Source organism: Halyomorpha halys, unplaced genomic scaffold, assembly GCF_000696795.3.
Source record: "Halyomorpha halys isolate HHAL.00 unplaced genomic scaffold, Hhal_1.1 Scaffold293.1, whole genome shotgun sequence".
Lineage (NCBI taxonomy): Eukaryota > Metazoa > Arthropoda > Insecta > Hemiptera > Pentatomidae > Halyomorpha > Halyomorpha halys.
Window position 1 is genome coordinate 1,279,698 of NW_027115239.1, and position 18,086 is coordinate 1,297,783.

General features: G+C 29.1%; 1 protein-coding gene across 1 annotated transcript; it reads right to left on the bottom strand.

Moving 5' to 3' along the window:
- Positions 1 to 6,573: 6,573 nt before the first annotated feature.
- On the bottom strand, positions 6,574 to 11,636 carry LOC106680848 (cilia- and flagella-associated protein 53). The gene is made up of 2 exons (XM_014420832.2): positions 11,328 to 11,636; positions 6,574 to 8,219 (listed from the first exon to the last, which is right to left on the bottom strand). The coding sequence occupies exon 2, from the start codon at positions 8,169 to 8,171 to the stop codon at positions 6,582 to 6,584; it is 1,590 nt and encodes a 529-aa protein (XP_014276318.1). The 5' UTR covers positions 8,172 to 8,219; positions 11,328 to 11,636; the 3' UTR covers positions 6,574 to 6,581.
- Between the last annotated feature and the right edge of the window lie 6,450 nt (positions 11,637 to 18,086).

Genomic DNA, 18,086 nt, shown 5'->3' on the forward strand with positions numbered 1-18,086 from the left:
AAAAGAAAGAATTGTAAAACAAATTAATTCTATGCGTTAATAAAAAAAAAGGAAAAACGACTTAATACTTTACAAAAACTTAAACTAATTTTATAATAAATATCAAATGAAAACTGATGAATGTGCCTTGAGCAAAAGTGCGCAAATGTTTATATCTAATCTCACCAGATGACAGTTGAGAGGTTCTGGAAGCACGCAGATAGGGGCCCCTGTGTGAGAGAAGTGGCTTGGCCAAAAGTCTACCATGGTCTTACCATGGAGCCTGTGAAGCTGCGGGGAAAACTAAAACTGCAAAACAATGCCGTCATTGCTAACAATCGGGGATCGCCTCTCCTTCAAAAAAATTGTACTGCTTTTGTTTACAACAACATATTTTCTATTAGGAAAAAAATATCTTATAGTTAAAATAAATCGATTTTACAAACTGACTAAACTAATAAAATTATAACATTTTTATTCAATGTTGCTTCAACATACCGCCCACCAAAATTTTTTTGAGAACACAAATTTTAAAACTCTGAATGATACTGATTAATAGGAGTCAAAGGTACTATCATAACTTCAGACCTTGTTGCTGGACCATTTGTTGAATTCGTTTCCCCACAAGGGATGCCAGATTTTAGTCATTGGCCTACTGGAAGTAATTAGGGATGCTTGGCATGATAAGACAATTGATAAAGGTGTAGTCGACCGCCCACCCTGATACAACCCACTGTCAATGAACGGTTGAAGTAGTCATAATGTTTTAGAGTCAATGAGTTGACAATCAGTGGATTTGAAGCGCTTCTAAACAAGCTTCAATACTTCTCTTCTAGCGAGCATGTATTTCGTAATTGTTATCGGATCTTCCCTTCTAGGTTTGTGCTATGCAGCATCTACAAAGTGTAGCATGAGAACTGTGACTCGTACTAACCTTGAGTAAGAAATAATTTTTTCTGTCCAGTCGAGGATATCTGATTCTATGATGATGTTCAGAGCAGAGCTATGTTTTCTGCAATCTCAGGGAGAGTTTTGGGATGGTTTAAGATTGGAGTAGACCAACTAATACGAGTTCTGATACGAGAAACGAGGGTCCATCCCACCATAATGAATGAGTTAAAAGTTCGGAAGGCAAGAGCCCGCGAGAGCTGCAATCTGCCGGGTTATCTTCAGATGCAACGAAATGCCATTTCACTTCATTTGTTGCATCCCAAATCTCAACCACTCTGTGAGCAACAAATGTTTTTAAATTTTCAAGCCATGCTAAGACGACTTGTGAGTCCGTGAAAAACTCTGCCTTGGAAAAGTTAAGTTTGTTCCTCAATATTTCATATTAATTTTGAAAATGTTGTATTCTCATTATGGAATTCCACTTGGGTATTAGTAAAAAAAAATAAAAATATCAAAAATGCGTTGAAATACAAAGATCAAGCAGATAAGCATTGCGGCTCTCGGAGTATCAACGTTTAGAGAAGTGGCGGTGACTTCTCCTAATCTCTCTCTCCGCCTCAAATTAATGATTTATAAAAGTGTGCTCAGGCTATCCCTGCTCTATGGAGGGATCACATGATGATGCTTTATGTGCGCCAACAGTTTCAGAGCAGCATGATCAGAGGCATAGTACGAAATACTTCATTATAAAGAGCAAACACTGACCACATACATACAACAGTGAGAGAGTTCATCACGAGGAGGCACATCAAATTGTTTTATAGCCTCCAGCACTGCACAAACCCTCTAGTCAGGACACTGACGCCGACACGGGGGCCACAATTCTAGACTGAGGGCAAGTTACTGAACCATTACTGACACAACAAACCAGGTGTCCCCCGACACCATCAGATTAACACACAACACTACCTCTTATCCAAAATATCCAATTTCCTCAGCCCTCTCTTCAAATACATTCCCAACGCAGCAAAAGAACTTCCCCTCAACCTATTTTTGTCCGTCTTGACCTCAACCTCACGCACCCATGGGGCTTAGAAAAAAAAATTCTAACAAGAGATGCTTTCTAAGTTATAAGAAAAAATGAGGAGGTATACTAATATAAAATTGTGGACACGAAGTTAAAACTCTTAACTGGCAACCTAAGAAACTTAAATAAGCAAACTTTCCACGAGATCCATTTCTAGTCCTCATTAGACTAAAACCTATTCATCTAAAGCCGGGTTTACACTACAACACTTTTAGGATACGCCCTTAATGAATCATCAAGAGTGTATATCACATGCACATTAGTTTTAAGATGTTCAGCAAAGTTCGTCGCCTAGGATTTCTCCCAAGTCGTCTTTGTTAGCATTGACAATATTTGACTGAATCGGAAGTATTTGACGATAAATGAACGCGAAAATCATACAAAAATTTATTTTTAAAAATTCAGAGTTGTAATTTTAAATATAAAATGACTTCAATTAAAAAAATAAAATAAACTTTCTACCGAAAAAATAAATTTTTTTTTAACACTGCAAGGTTCTAGTTCTAGTTAAAAAATGGTTTTATAAAGATAACGAAATACTGATTTCCAAAAAAATTTCTTTTTTTTTTTTTCATCATTACCTAGAAGTAATAGCTGGGGTAAATAGATTCTGAACTGGGCAGATTGTCTTTTATTTAGTGGCAGTCTCAAGAAATGACAACTTGACTCTATCACTCCAGATAGTATAGGTTGGCTAACTATAGGATAACTTTCAAATCCTTTAATGTCATGTAATAATTCTTCAAATAGCCATTTGGCTAATTAAGTATATCAGGTAACCTGGACCAGATCCTAAAAGTTTGTTTCATACCTGTCCCTGTACTCTACTGCCTGATATATAAGATTTTTGTTTTTATCTATATTGCTATGTCTACGTATACAGAAAATTGATGCACTTACCAGAAATAATCTCCATTAGTTTCATGAAAAGAACAGGCTGCTTTGCCTGAATTAAACAAAGGAGAGTGGATAGCAAGATTTTGGTAGCTGGGTTATTCTCCAGTTTTGCAGCTAAGTTATGGAGTTGTTAAGAACGATTGACCTCATTTCAAGCTTCTATTCATTAATTGTTATCTAGCTAAAAAATATTTTATGCTCGGTTTTGTTAATGCCTAGCCCTGTTTGAGGCTAAGGCTGAGGCTTTTTTTTTTTTTTTTAAGTAAACCTAAAAAAATGGCTGCAATATTTTCAGCACTATCTCAAGTATTGGTATGAAACAATTTTAATTTTAGATGGAACACACCAATCACTATAACACTTTTTAACTCTATCATACAGTTTTCAATCTCTCTCTAGCCCCTTCATAAATTGCACATCAATATGCCGTCACAAAGGAAAGATTTTTGGCTAAAAGGTGATCAGGGCAAACCTGAAGAAATTCGAAAACATCTGTTCTCCTTCCTTTTCTTCTTTAACCTCTTCATTTGTTTTCGGATGTGAAAGAGAATGAAAAATATGTCAGCATTTTTACTGGTAGAATTCCCTAGTACTTGGTCACATAATCAATACCAAAAAGACTTAAATTTTGTATATTACATAGTGTGGGATTTAAGAACCTCTTTACATGCTTATAATTTTTTTTTTTTTTTATGAAGCTTTTCTTGAGTGATGAGTGATGATAAATGTTTGATTTGTCTCTCTAGGCAGTCACCCGCTTGCCTCAATGGAAATTTTCAGGGGTTTAGAGAGTGACCAGGATGGCCAATTGAAAGATACCCTAAATTTTATACAAAAAAAAATAATAAGAATGGTATTTTTATCTTCCATCCAAAATAAAGTGAAATAACAAATTACGTAATGAGTCTCTGCTCGTTAGTTCAGTTCCTTATTCCTTATTATTTATTATTATTATTATTGTTTCTTGAAGTCATGGGAGTGTTTCTTAAGGTCAGTTCACCACTATTATAATCACTAATGATAAATCACCAATATCAATAAAAATTTCTGTTAGTCCCCTTAAACCATGATTAAGCTTATGATGTTTGTATGATGTTGTATAACATGTTTAAAATAATATTTATACATACCATTGGATATTATGTTCTAGTGTGGATTTTATTATAATAATAGATGTGAGAAAAGTGAATAAATAAAAATGCTACAAGAATTTTTCAGGTCAAGTTTTACTGTGTGAGTTCTACTCTATGTTTTATGTTAAAAATTGTTTTACATCTAGTAGTTAACACTGACCAAAACTAAACAAATACTTCCAATTACTCCGTAGTCCTATATGTTACTAACTAGAATAAGATTTTTCCAAAAAATCACAAAAACTATATTAAATGTGTGACTGCTTCAGGATATTATCAAAGGCAATACAAATTTTTAAAAATTGAATTAACTTTAATTTTCAAAACTTTTTGATTGCTAAATAGCACCAAATTTAGATAATGACCCAGCTATACAATGTAAAAACGTTACTTGTCTCCCAGAGGGCATTAGTATAAGACAATTTTTCTGAAAATCTTCCTTTCTTAATATATTCAATTCATTTCCAGTTATCATATAACAAAGAATTGTAATTATCACCAAAGTACTTAAAGCTACATATGTTCTTCAAATCCTAAAATTGACGATTTTCTAGACAAGTTGAAACTTTATATTAAAATATTATTCATTTGATCTTATAATAGAACGTATAATTTATCTTTCCTATGATTTATTGATTTCATCTAGGGTGTTTTAAACTACCCTTAAGCTGAACTATATATTTCAAAGACCAAAATTGTTTTTAAAATTTATAATTGCTCTGAATTTTGCATCAACTCTACTAAATTAAAAAAAAAATAATTTCCCTAACTTTATTATAAATAATAGCTAATGGTAAACTATAGACTAGAAAACACCTGGTTCCACTGTATTCTGTAACATAGGTATCATTGTGGTTTCTTCACAAAGTATAGAATCATGCCAGTAGCACCAATGGAAAAATGATGAGTTTTCATATTTTGTTGAAACTGAAATTTCAGCAGCATATGTTGTTTAGTAACATGAAGTAACATCACTAACAGCATAAGGGGGAAAACTTTGGTCCCACTAAAAACTGTGTTTGAAAATATATTACAGAGAAGATGGGCAAACTAAAAGTTCTGATGACTTGAGTGTGAACAGTGGGTGGGTGTAGCAAAAAAAGATACTTTTCTATTTTTTTGCTAATTGGAAAAACTACACTTACTAAAAATATAGAAAAAAAATTTTCTTCATAAACAGTCCTATTCCTTTTTTTTCTGTAAAGTTAATATTTAATGAAAAAAATGGGTAGAAAATGTAGAAAAATTGGTGTTATAAAAATTACTGGATATTTGTTGTCGAATGGACATGTGGTACAGCAGTAACCACTTACAAGCCTGGGTATTCAATTCCATCTCTTTACATATAAAAGTTGGTTCTTTATCCACTTACAACAGAAAAAGAAATTATGGTAAAGTTGAGTATATTTGAAAAGAACAGGTGAAATCAAACTTGAATATGTGATGGCTGGAAATAGCTTAAATTTTTGGACAAAACATTTTAACCAATATTTGTTGATAAATTCTTAAGGAGAATGCTTATTCAGGCGCTCATTTAATTAGAATTGTATAAAACACAATATAAAGTGAAATTTTTCACACTTGTTGGAGTAAAAAAAAGTAATTTTTTGAAGATATTGTTCATTATTTCATTCATCTTACCATAACATTAAATAACGCTCATTTCAGTTTAAGTTAAGTAACTACATTGTATGAGCCCTAGATCTGCTCTCTAGTGTTAACATGACTCTTGGTAATTTTCTGCACATTTATAAGTGATTATCTTGCAAACAACTATAGATAAAATGAACAGAACCTTTTTTGAAGGTAATTTAACTGTATTTAAATTATTTAAATATTTTTTCCATAGATTAAATAGATTAGGGAATATTAAAAAAAAGTACTTTTTTTTTGTCTTCAATCCCCAGCTCTACCAGGACTTTTAGTAGCTCATTAGTAGACCCAACAAGATTCTTGTTGTAATATTGTTCTTGAACAGGTTTTTGATTATGGGTATGATTCATAAAGAACTCTGTAGTTACAAAACTTATGATATAGATAAAACACAAAATTTTAAAAAAATGGAACATTGTTTTTCTGCTGAAATCTTCAATACATTAATCTGTAAATAAGGTTCGAATTACATAAATTTCATGCAATTAAACTGTAATACATACGTAACATTATTTCTAAATCAAAATCATAAATATGACAGCTATGATACATTCAACAAAATGATTACTATACTGCTACCTTTCAGTTATGACTGATTCCTCGGTAGAGTTTATGTGCACCATTGAATGAGAGTTCTCAATACAAATGAGTGTTAGTGGTTATTACTGGTCCATTAATACTAACAGTAAACATATTAAAAGATTGAATTAAACAAAATAGTTAATTTATATACAGGATGCAGCAGAGAAATGGGTAACGTTATTTGCGAGTCAATCAAAAATTCAAACTGAAAGCTTGCTAAGTTGTGATTCCCAGTATCTAACAAGTCCCTCCTCACTTCTCTCAGACATAAGGCAACTCCTTCAAGATGTGGTAGGTTTCTCTGCCACACCCTGTAAAAAGGTTTCAATCTTTTTAAAAAGAGTGACAATGTAGCTAATTTATTTTTTTAATAACGCTTTTGTAAATGGATGAACAGAACCTGGACAAATATTATCAAATCTTTGCCAGGACACACTTTTTAACTCTTGGTCTTTCTTTTGATTTTTCATGAATTCTTCATTTTCTACAATTTCTCGTTTCTTTAAAAGCTTTAAAAACCCTTTTTGACCTTCGAGATCTTTCACTTGGAGTACCTCTTCTTCTTTCTGATAATTTTCCAGTGTTTTGTCTAATTCTTTATTTTTTTCTAACATAATGTGAGACCATTGATCAGTAAGTTGTTCAGCTTCCTTTTCCATTTCTAGCACATGTTGTTTATGAATTATCTGTTGTTTTCTTGTTTCTAATGTTTCTCTATGAAGTTTTTCTTTTGCTTCTCTCATCATTTCTTGATTTTTATGAATAATAGCATCTTTTTTGGCTACCTCTTGCAATCTTAATTCCTCGAACTGTCTTTCTTCCTCTAATTTTGCCTCTTGGATTTGTTTTAACTGTTCTCTGAAATAATCTGCTTCTCTTTTATTTTCAAGTTTTGTATCATGCCGGTTAAGTTTCTCATTTTCAATGTTTTCTGCTACTTTTTGACAATAATAATCATCAAATGCTTTTTCAAATGCATCTCTCTCCATCCTCAATTTTCGATTTTCTTCAAGTTGTGCTAATGACATATTTTTCAGCTCCAATTTTTGTTGCCTAATATATTCTTTCTCTATCCTTTCCTCCTCTTTAATTTGTTCTTTTAGTTTATCAAGGAATACATTTTCATTTTCTTTGACTTTTTTAATTTCATTCTGCATTATTTTTTTACCAACTATTTGCTTGCTTAATATTTCTTTTTGTTCTTGTAATTTAGTTAGTCTCAGAGCTTCTTCATATTCCTCATATTTTCTTCTTTCATCATCAACTTTTCTTACCAGATCTAACCAAAATTTGTCCCACTCTCCTTCTCGCTGTTTTTGCATCATTTTTTCACAAATTTGTTGTTTTTGAACCTCTGCAGTTTCCAGTTTCATATTCTTACTTACTTCTATTCTATACTCTTCAGAATTCTCTTTATCCCGTTGTTCAAAACGAAGTCTTGCTTCTTCTTCTCTTTCTCTTTTTTTTCTCATTTCTATTTCTACTACTTTTTTTTTCTTTTGTTCCAGCAGTTCTTCTGCTAACTTTTGGGCTCTATCTACATATTCATGGGTCAAATCAGTTTCTTCCTTCAGAATTACAGCTTTTAGTTTATTTCGTTTAGCATCTAGGTCAGATTCTGCTACTTTAAGTCCTAAGTCGACATGACGATAAATTTTAGCCATTTGACTTTTTAGAGTTGTAGTATTCAAAAGATCTGCTTTGTCCTCCAACATTCTAAAATTTTCCATTTCTACTACTTTTTTATTTCCAACAAACCTTTTTGACCTGTTTTGTTCCATCTTTAATTCTAAATGTCTACCTTTTCCAGGTTCTATTAAACGTCTTGAGTATGTTTTGAATTCTGGACAGTTTAAATCTCTGATACTTGGCATAGTTATGTATTCTTGCCATGGTAACCTTTCTAAACTCCTCTTGCTGAAATCTATGTTTTTAGTTTGTTCTGTCATTTTTTTTTCCTGAGAATTATTTTTTTTGAATACTGCTATTTCCTAAATCTGAAAAAAACATAAAAAATGGATAATTATATTTATAATGAAGGAATAAGGAAATATCTTAATGTATTATCACAATGTGAAATAAAGGAATCAATGACCAAAACAATTTAGCATACATACAACAATAAAAAGATATTGTTTTCTTAAAAATAATAATAATATATTTAAGAACTAAATTGATTTTATTCATAAACAATACTGATTCTAATTAAAGTACTATATAGATGTACTAAATAAATTATTAAATATAAATACTATGTGATATATATTAAACAAAATATTAATACTAACTTAATTAAAATAACTGAAAAAATCAATAAATTTTAAGTAACAAAAAAATTTGATATATACTTAACTTTTTAAAATTATTAATGATTTATAAATAAATTAGCAAATAATCATTATCTTAATAATGGTTATTCTAATGATTTATTTTTCAAGTGAAACTTTTTACTGCTGTTCTACAATTCAAAAGAAAAAAAAAATATATATATATATATTAAAATAAATTTACTGCTATATAATCGTAGCGGTAATGAGCTATAATTCAAAATTATGTCTTGATGCTGCACCAAAATAGAGAGGAGAAAAAAGACAGTTCTTTCACCCCAATTTTCTATTACTTTAATGAAAACTATGTATAATTACTAGTCAAAATCGATGAGTCTGCCAAGTATGGGTAGGTGGAATAAAAAATGGCAGCAATTTCAAAAAGTTAAAAAAAAAATTAATTTTTCATTCGGAGATCTTTATCTTTAAAACTACCAACACTAGGAAACTTAAGAGAACATCATTTAAAGTGGAGTAAATCTGCTAAAATATGACACCTAATAACTCTATTTACATTCAATAGTTCACGAGATATAGCTTTTTAAATTGAAACATTTCATAAAGAATGCACTAAAAAATCAGTAGTTAGTGAATTTATTTTGAGAAATCTATATCTCAAAAACTAATTGACGTACAGATGTCAATTAGCACTCAAATTAAAACTACTTTAAAGTACTAAAAATAGTTTATTTTGTAAGAGTGGTAGTTTTCACGATATTCGACAAACTAAATTCACAAAATGTTGATTTCTCGTTCTTCAGACAAAAATTTCTATTTATGAAAAATATATTTCAGGAACCATAAGATGTACAGATGTCTGCCAGCACTCAAATCAAAGCTAGTTCAATGTACTATAAAGTCATTTAAGACGTTTATCTTCGTAGGAGTAGTAGTTTTAATGATATTTTCAAAATTAACAGTTTGTGAATTTATTTTGGAAAATATCATTAAAACTACTATTCCTTATACAGATAACCAACAAACATTTGCTATAATAGACCTTTTATGACCTTTCTATAATGTGTTTTTGGTTATTTTCTAATACCTTCAATGAATTTATATGTTAAATATTATTTTTTCTAAAATCTTTGGCTTTCTGATGGTAAATATTACCCTTACTCCAAAAATTTGTTTAAAATATTTTTCCTCTTATCTCCTTTAGTCAATTATCAAATCTTTTCATAGTTTATATTTATCCATTTTTTATTACTAATAAAAATATGAGATGGGTAATAAGTAATTATTTAAAAAAAAAAAAAATTGAAAGTACTTCAAAAGAAGCCATTTTGAGAATTCGGCATTTAAACCCAAACAAACTATTTTAATAACCGTAGACCTAACTGGTATTAAAACTCATTAAACTGTACATTTATTTAGTGAGTTTAACCAAAATCATCATAGCCGTACTACTTTTTATTTTTGAGGTAGGCTCTTTACACACACACCATTTTGTGAAACTTCCTTATTTGGACTCAGGGAATCTCAAAACGTGTATTTCCATTGAAAATTCAAATTTAAATTTATTTATGATCCTAATACTTCCCCTTACTATCTATTCCATATATAGATAAGTGAAATTAAAAAATGATTAAAATGGGTACTTAAAACATCTAAAATTTTGGTTAAAATATTTATTATTTTCTTTAAAAAATGAGCAATTGTTTATTGTTTTACTTGGATAATAATGTCTCATTCTTGGTTTACTATTTCTTTTATTTTAAAATAAATGTCTAAGAAACTTATGAGATGCTTGGGTTCAGATATCTAGAAGTACTTTTTCCACAGCATCTTTACCTCCTGTATTTTTATATCATGAAATTTATTCATTTCAGGACATTTCTTAAAGATTCATGGCCCTCTACCAATGTCTTCTTCCACTTGTCTCTGCCTGTTGCAAAGCGCTTTCAGCACTTAATCCTCATTGCCTACAGGTCACCTTCCATATAGCCCAGTCACCCAATGTGGTATTTTCAGTAATACAGAACTTTTCCAAAGCCTTTCTACCTTCTGTCATGTTTATACCATCAAATACATTACCAAATTAATATTGTTTGTAAAGGCCGATATATTATAATTTTTTTCTTTAGTTTCAGGCATTATGAATTAAAAATGTTAACGCACTTCATTAATAAGGCTGAAACTAATTTTAGTTATATAGGTTTTTTTTTTTTTTCTTTGGACATGGTTGAGATATTTCATTATAGAAGTCCTCATAATAAGTAATCTTGTTATTGCTAGCATTGGTTAGCTCTTCAAAACTACTTTTGCCTTCTAATACAAATTTGTTTGGTTTTTAAGAGTTTTATAGTTTCTCTAATTAAAGTGTCATAAAAAAAAAATTATTTTACACTATTTTTATTATAAAAACCCTTGAGTCCAAAAACAGCATTTTTATCAATTGATCTGTCTATGAGTCTGTACCATAATCTCATAAATGGATGATTGAAATTAAGAATGGTGGCAGTTAGGGTTTGATATATACAATATAAGCAACAAATAAAGTTACAAAAGTAAAAAAGATTAGTTATACACTCAATTATTAAGAACCTAGTAAGTCCGATTTGTAGTATTCTTTCATTAATTTGACAACTTGGAAAAGACATGTTTCAATAATAAAACAATTTTAAAATAAAGTGTTGAAATATGAACAAGTACCAAGATATAAACAGTCATCGATTATCATTATAAGGTAGAAATTCAAACAAAAACTAAACTCTGCAATAGTAACAATACAAATAAATTACTTTCACAATACCTAAAATAAATAATTTTACTCACCTCTATAAAACAGTTGTCTCAGAATTATGAAACAGTAATAGCTCTTAGTATTATTGATCAAACGCAGCTGTAGAACAGGGTTGCATTAAAAAGTGTTGGATCAGCCAAGCATGAAATGGGATATTCACAATCAGTACAAACTTAAATAATAGAAAACCATCATAAACTGAGGAATGCAATTAATAATTTCAAATAATTTTGAGGTATGTTTAAATGTTATATGATAAAATATAAATTATTTAATGGCTTAAACTAATATACAAGCATGAACAACTGTAATAATCAATATAAGAGGAGTAAGAAACCATTAATTTGCATGAATCTAAATTATTGTCATACAAATTACAATACTCTGTTGTCAGTGGGTTAATAAAAAAAACAAAAATGCATAGAAAAATTAATTATATTTCCTTATGTTAAATTCTTGATTTACTAATTATAGTTTAAAGATATTAATCCTTTTAAAATAATTCCAACTATTCTAACTTTTTCTAACATATGATTAAAATGTGATGTATGACACACATGTTATACTGTTTAAAATAATATATATAAATACTTATTTAAATTAAATTACAGTTCAAGCTAATATATAATACAACACAGTAGTATTTCACTTTTTGGCAACTATATTTTACTCCAAGGATTATTTAATTTTAGTGTTCAATTTATCTAGATACTACATTTGTTTTGTTTTTTTATTGTAGGAAAACTTCAATGAAATAAAATACAAAAATATGAACACATACTAAGTCAAAAAATTATTAATTTATAAAGACAATTATAGTATGCTCAAAGCACACAAATACTACTAATTTAATAGTATTTGATGTTTAGATTCTATTTTATAGAATAAGTTTCATACATCTGTAATAATAGTTTATTGCTTCTTGTTTTAATGATGAGATTTTCAAAAGTCCATCAGTAAAATTTGCAAGCTTATAACTTTGTTTCAATAAAAATTGTTGGAAGTGCTAATCCATTTAACATGTTGGTAATTTTTAAATATGTTGGATAATTATTTACAATTCTCATGAAAAAATTCTATATTCCTTTTCAACTTCTTATATCTTCCGTCATAGGCAGAACTCCTAACAGGTGTTGAGCTTATTATGGAAAACCAATATTTATTCTCAAAATTTAGAATATTAACAAAAAATTACAAACTCAATTTTACTGAAGTGCAGGACAAATGGCGAGATAAATATTTTGTCTTTTTATTATATATTTTATCTATTTCCCATCCAAAGCATAGACAAGAAAGATAGAAAGATGGGATTTATGTTTTATTTAGAAAGGTGATTGGATTGGATGTGGCAGATTTTATTTCAATAAACTGTAATGTTTTAATTTAACCCTTCGACGTCACTCTGGGTTCAATTCTGACCCCACTGAAACTATTTTATAAGATTTTTAGGTTTTACACATTTTTTAAACAACACCAGTATTTTGAAAATTTAGTTGGTAGTCATAGGCAGGCAAGGAAGTGATAATTTAGGGTGGCAATGATTGTGACTTTGAGCAGGATAATTTAGAATCTCATCTGGGGCACTTTTGACCCCAGAGTGTCTTCCGTGTTTGTCATTTTTAGATAGATTCTTCTTTTTAAATAACTTGGTATATCACAAAAATGCATGGACATAACTTCTAAAAGTGGCTTTTGTTTTGCTTCGTTTTAGCTTTAGAATGGAATACACTATAGTAAACAGAGAAAAATGGTCAATAAAGTGTATAATAAAAGAAATAGCCTATGACAAAAATGAGAATGGAACTCAAGAATTTATAGATGGAGAATCTTATGATGAAGATAGTTATATGGATGGTGAAGGAGAGGTACAGGATAATTCAGAAGGTGAATTCATGATGACCCTGAAACTCTTGATTTAGTGGAACAATCTAAAAACCTCTCAACTAGAACTTTTCAACAACAATGAGCCTCCAAGAAAGAGACCAAAATCAAGCACTGTTCTGCGAATTTTTTTGCTGACCACACCTCAAACCTTCTCCTCATATTAATAAATGGTCAACTATTAACACCTCATTATGAAAATCATATAAAATTAAAATTATTTTCAAAACAGTTCAGAATATCTGACTATAAGAGAAAGCATTTGTAAAATTTATAGAAATCCAATTTATAGTATAAACTAAAATAAAAATAATTTTACATTTAACAAATATAATCTTATTATTATTATGGCTCTACTGTCCTGCAAAAACATGGGCCTCCTCCACTACAGCCAACCATCTCCTCTTTTCACTAAAGCCAGGATATGGGGTTCCCTGTTCCTATTCTATGTACTGGCATACCTTTCATCCCATTGTGATGGAACTTTTTGCTAAATGTTCAGCATTTTTCAGGGAAGGTTATAGGCTATTCCTCAGTTTAAAAAAAAGTTATAAACCAAATTAATCATTTTTGGCTTGTAGCTCAGAAAGTATACATTTTTCCATGATTATATGCTAATCGATTTCTGAAGAATAAGAATAAAATATCACAGATTCTGTTAAATGATTTTTTATTCATAAAAATAAAAAAAAACTGAGGATTTCAATAAAGTAGGTAAAACAAAATTGTTTTATGAAAAAGCAAATTATATTCCTTTATAGCATCATCTAAAACCTTTAAATATCATAATTCAAAGAAATAAAATATTGTCCACCCTGATTCCTCAAAGTTTTTTTTTTCTTCTGGTGACCATTGTTCATATAATCATTTATAACTCCTCTACATTTTATGTGATTCCAACGTTAATAGAAATCGTTAGAAAGATGGATATCTGATCTTTTATCCTACCTACATTAGCAAAATTTAGACTTATAGCCCTTATAAAGGTGAAATATTAATTTCATATAGAAACACTTCTCAAACGTTTTATTTTATTTCTCCGGTGCTGACTTGTTTAATAAGATCCGGTTTATGCCATTAGGTGCAGTTTGCAGAGCACTAAACCAATCCCAAGTTTCGTGAAGATTGGTGGTGTATTGTTCAAGTTATTTTCACTTTTTTTATTTCTTCGAAAATTCGTACTAAAGGGTTTCTTCAGATGCTAAAAACGAATATCAATTTTGTTTCACTTCTACAAAATCTTTTACCACTCTTTGATAGGTGAGTCGGCTTGAATTATTTCAATATAGTACTAGTAATGAAGAACAGTATAATATTTTTTATTAGAATGAGTGACTATCAATATTTTATATATCCCAATACGATGGATAAATAAATTGTCTCAAAGGAGAAAAAAAAATCAACTAAATCGGGCCAGTATTGACGATAATACAGCTAATTAAAAAAAAAATTTCTCCGGCAGAAAAAACTTAAGACCACGTTTAAACGTTTTGAGCACGTAGTTAAGAAAGTATAAATTTTTTCACAGTAATTATAAATCGATCGATTTTTTTCATATTTGGATGTTATTTTTGTGGTGATAAAATTCCCTTTAAAACAAAAAAAAACATTGGATTGAGACAATCGTTAGCTAAGATACAGCGTATTGGTCTTTTACTCATATTATTTTTTTTAAAAATGTATAATTTATCCAGGTTCTCTTGGTTTTTTTATTTTGTTCATTTTTTAATTACAAATTGAAAGATTCACACCATCGAAAGCAGAATGTCACCTATTTTAATCTACATTAACATCATTTAGACCTAATGCCCATATAAGGGCGAAATATTGGTTTCAAATATTTAATCAAATCAAATATAAGAAAACCTTTTTATTTTATACCGTTCTAATTTGTTTAATTAGAACGGGTTCGTACCCTTTGGCCCTGTTAATAAAACCCTAAACCACTCCCAACTTACGTGTAGATTGGTTGAGTTGTGTTGGAATTATTTCTATATATTTTTATTATTTTATAATCTTAAACACTTTCTTGAGACTGATTAATTTTGTTAAAATAAATAATTTAATTTCTATTCATTTTAGTCTCAACACAGTTTTTTTTTCTTAAAAGTCCGACGTTTCGGCCAATCCGACCATCCTCAGGGTCAATCTTAATACACTTTTTGAACTAAATGATTTAAAAACTCAACTTCATGCAGGCTATTCTACCCAGGTCAAAACAACAGTTTCTAATTAGTCAATATTCACATTCAAACCAAAATTAAAGTTCATTTATCACAGTCACTATTTGTTAAAACTTTATCACAAGGATTTTTTTTATTTGTTGGTTCTTCTAAGGGTTTATTTAAATATATTCCACAAATTACGGATCATAATTTTGATCTCATTGGAAGGAGGCTTGCTACTATTTAAAAATGTTTCCCTGATATTTAAAAAAGGGATTTATGACACATTTAATTCCTTCCGAGTACAGTTTATTTTTGTATTATCATTAATCTTTTCCTAGTTTTCATCTATCATTTTCAAATACCTGTATTTCATTGACAGTAGTATTTTAATTTGGGAAATGTTAATTCCAAACAGAAGTGTTTTATTTGACACTTGTCAGCAGCTGTCTTGTTTTTTCAGGCTTATAATAGTACACTCGTATTTCTGTTATGAATTGAGTTAATCCAGTCTGATACCCCGAAAAACAGGCTTCTGAACTAGATGATAGTTCGTTTGTAACGTCAGACTTCAAATTATCACTCAATTAAAAATGTGTCTAGTTAGAATGAGCTAGTTCATTATACTGAACGAACTACCAAAGAACTACTTAGCCCAACTTTGAGTTAAGTAGTAATCAAGGGATCAAGTGCAGTTCAAAACTGCGCTTGATCCTTAATTTGGTGCGTGGCACCCCCAATAAAATAAAACAAATGAATATTTTTTTTCTAAGTTAATGGTCAATGGCTGTATTTTTATTTATAAAAATAACTACTAATCTGAGAGAGAGAAATACTTTATTTATTTATTCTATGCTTTCTAAATGCATCAGGTTGCTATCTCACACAGCATACTTATCAATCCGTAATCGGATATATATTACACATACATGGTATAATCAGATATAATAATAATAAATAAAACTTTGTACTTTGTAAACGTAAATTATCACGTCAAGTTTTAAGTCATTCTTTTTCGTCAGATACTAGTGCTAAGGCGATCCGCGTAAGCCCGATTAAGACTACATTGTTCCTACCTTCTGACAAAATCATCTTGATGTTAAAATATTCTATTTACAAATAAAAAATATCCACTTCACTTCCAATTGAACAAATAAATGATGTTCAACTACAAAATGAATTCTTATGTTAATAAAAACGTTTAACTGTCCTCTATTTCAAAAGTATTACGATTATTACACAATCCTTATTTTATATTCATCAAATGAAATGACTTTTCACTTAGAAAACATATGAATCTTCTTAAATTATTAATATAACAATGTTTTCTTTATATTGTTAATATTAAAACGTAATTGTTTGATTACATCTCTGTTCTATTCATAGAACAGATAATACTTTTTGATTTTATTCAATGAGATATATAGAAATATCACGACAAAACATTAATTGCTTAATGTTTTGTATTCTATTTATTGTATTTTAAATAAATAGTAATCTTGGTAGAGTTAAATCTGTTCTCCTGAATTCCTCCAGTAAGATCTCTAGTACACAGCCCCATCATTGGACATATAAGAACCTTTAAACTAGATTTTCATCTAACCTGAGATCATAACTGGAGAGATTTTAAAACGGAGTGAGGAATAAAAATCTAGTGCTGTGTGTGCATAACACAACTTCCACTTAAAAATGATAAGAAAACATCCTAGAAAAGAAAAAATCAATTCAATATGGTTCTCAGAACCAACAGTCCTTAATAAGTAATATATGATGCCTACTCAGTTTTTTTTTAAATATTATCATAGCAAAATATTATTGACTACAAAAATTATTACATAAAAAATTAGAACATAAAAATCATATGAAATCGTAGACACTATGAAAATTGAAGACTTAATGAATAATTAATATTCTTGTAACTTATATTTATTACTATTATTAATGTACCTGACTTGTAAAAACTATGATATTAAGTTAAAAATAATTATTTCATAAAATTATTCATTTATAAAGCACTTATTAACAATTAATCGAAATTAATTTTGTATTAATATAATATAGTGAATAGTAATTATTAGAATATTATTAATATTCAAAGTATCTGTAACTTTTCAGAATTATCATAATGTTGTATTAGATTTTAATATATCGAACTTAAATGTATCACAGTAAAACTCTTCAGTTTTTTCTTAGAAAAGTAAACAAAAACAAGCATTTAGTTTTATAGCCATAGGCTCTATGGATCATATTGAAGTTTTTATGTTAAATTTCAAATAAATAAAATTCACTTACCATTTATCACTGACTATATAAGATTAAAAAAATATAATAAGGAGAACCTAGGAATAAGGATTTTTGTATTGATAATAAAAAGACATTTATATCTATAAAAATAACTTATGTAGTATGCATAAACATACGAGGCCGTTAACCAAAATACTTAAGGAATTGATTGAAAAACCTAGGTAACAGTTATACAATATAAAAAATACATTATTGTAAAAAATAAAATAATGTTTTATCGACAGGAGTTAAAACTGCAAAAATCATTTTTGCAATAAAAAAAGAAGAAAAAAATATTTTAAAAAAACCAAGTATTTCGTTATAGGTGTGGGTTTAAAACTGATAGTAAATAAGTTTGAATCAGTCAAATTTTATAATATCTGCAAATTAAGAAATATGAGGTGGTGGTGGCTCATAAATAAATTTTGAACTTCTTATTCTAGCAAGAATATGCTGGTAACA

Coding starts and splice junctions, on each gene's coding strand:
- LOC106680848 (XM_014420832.2), bottom strand. CDS start 8,171: ATGACAGAACAAACTAAAAACATAGATTTCAGCAAGAGGAGTTTAGAA.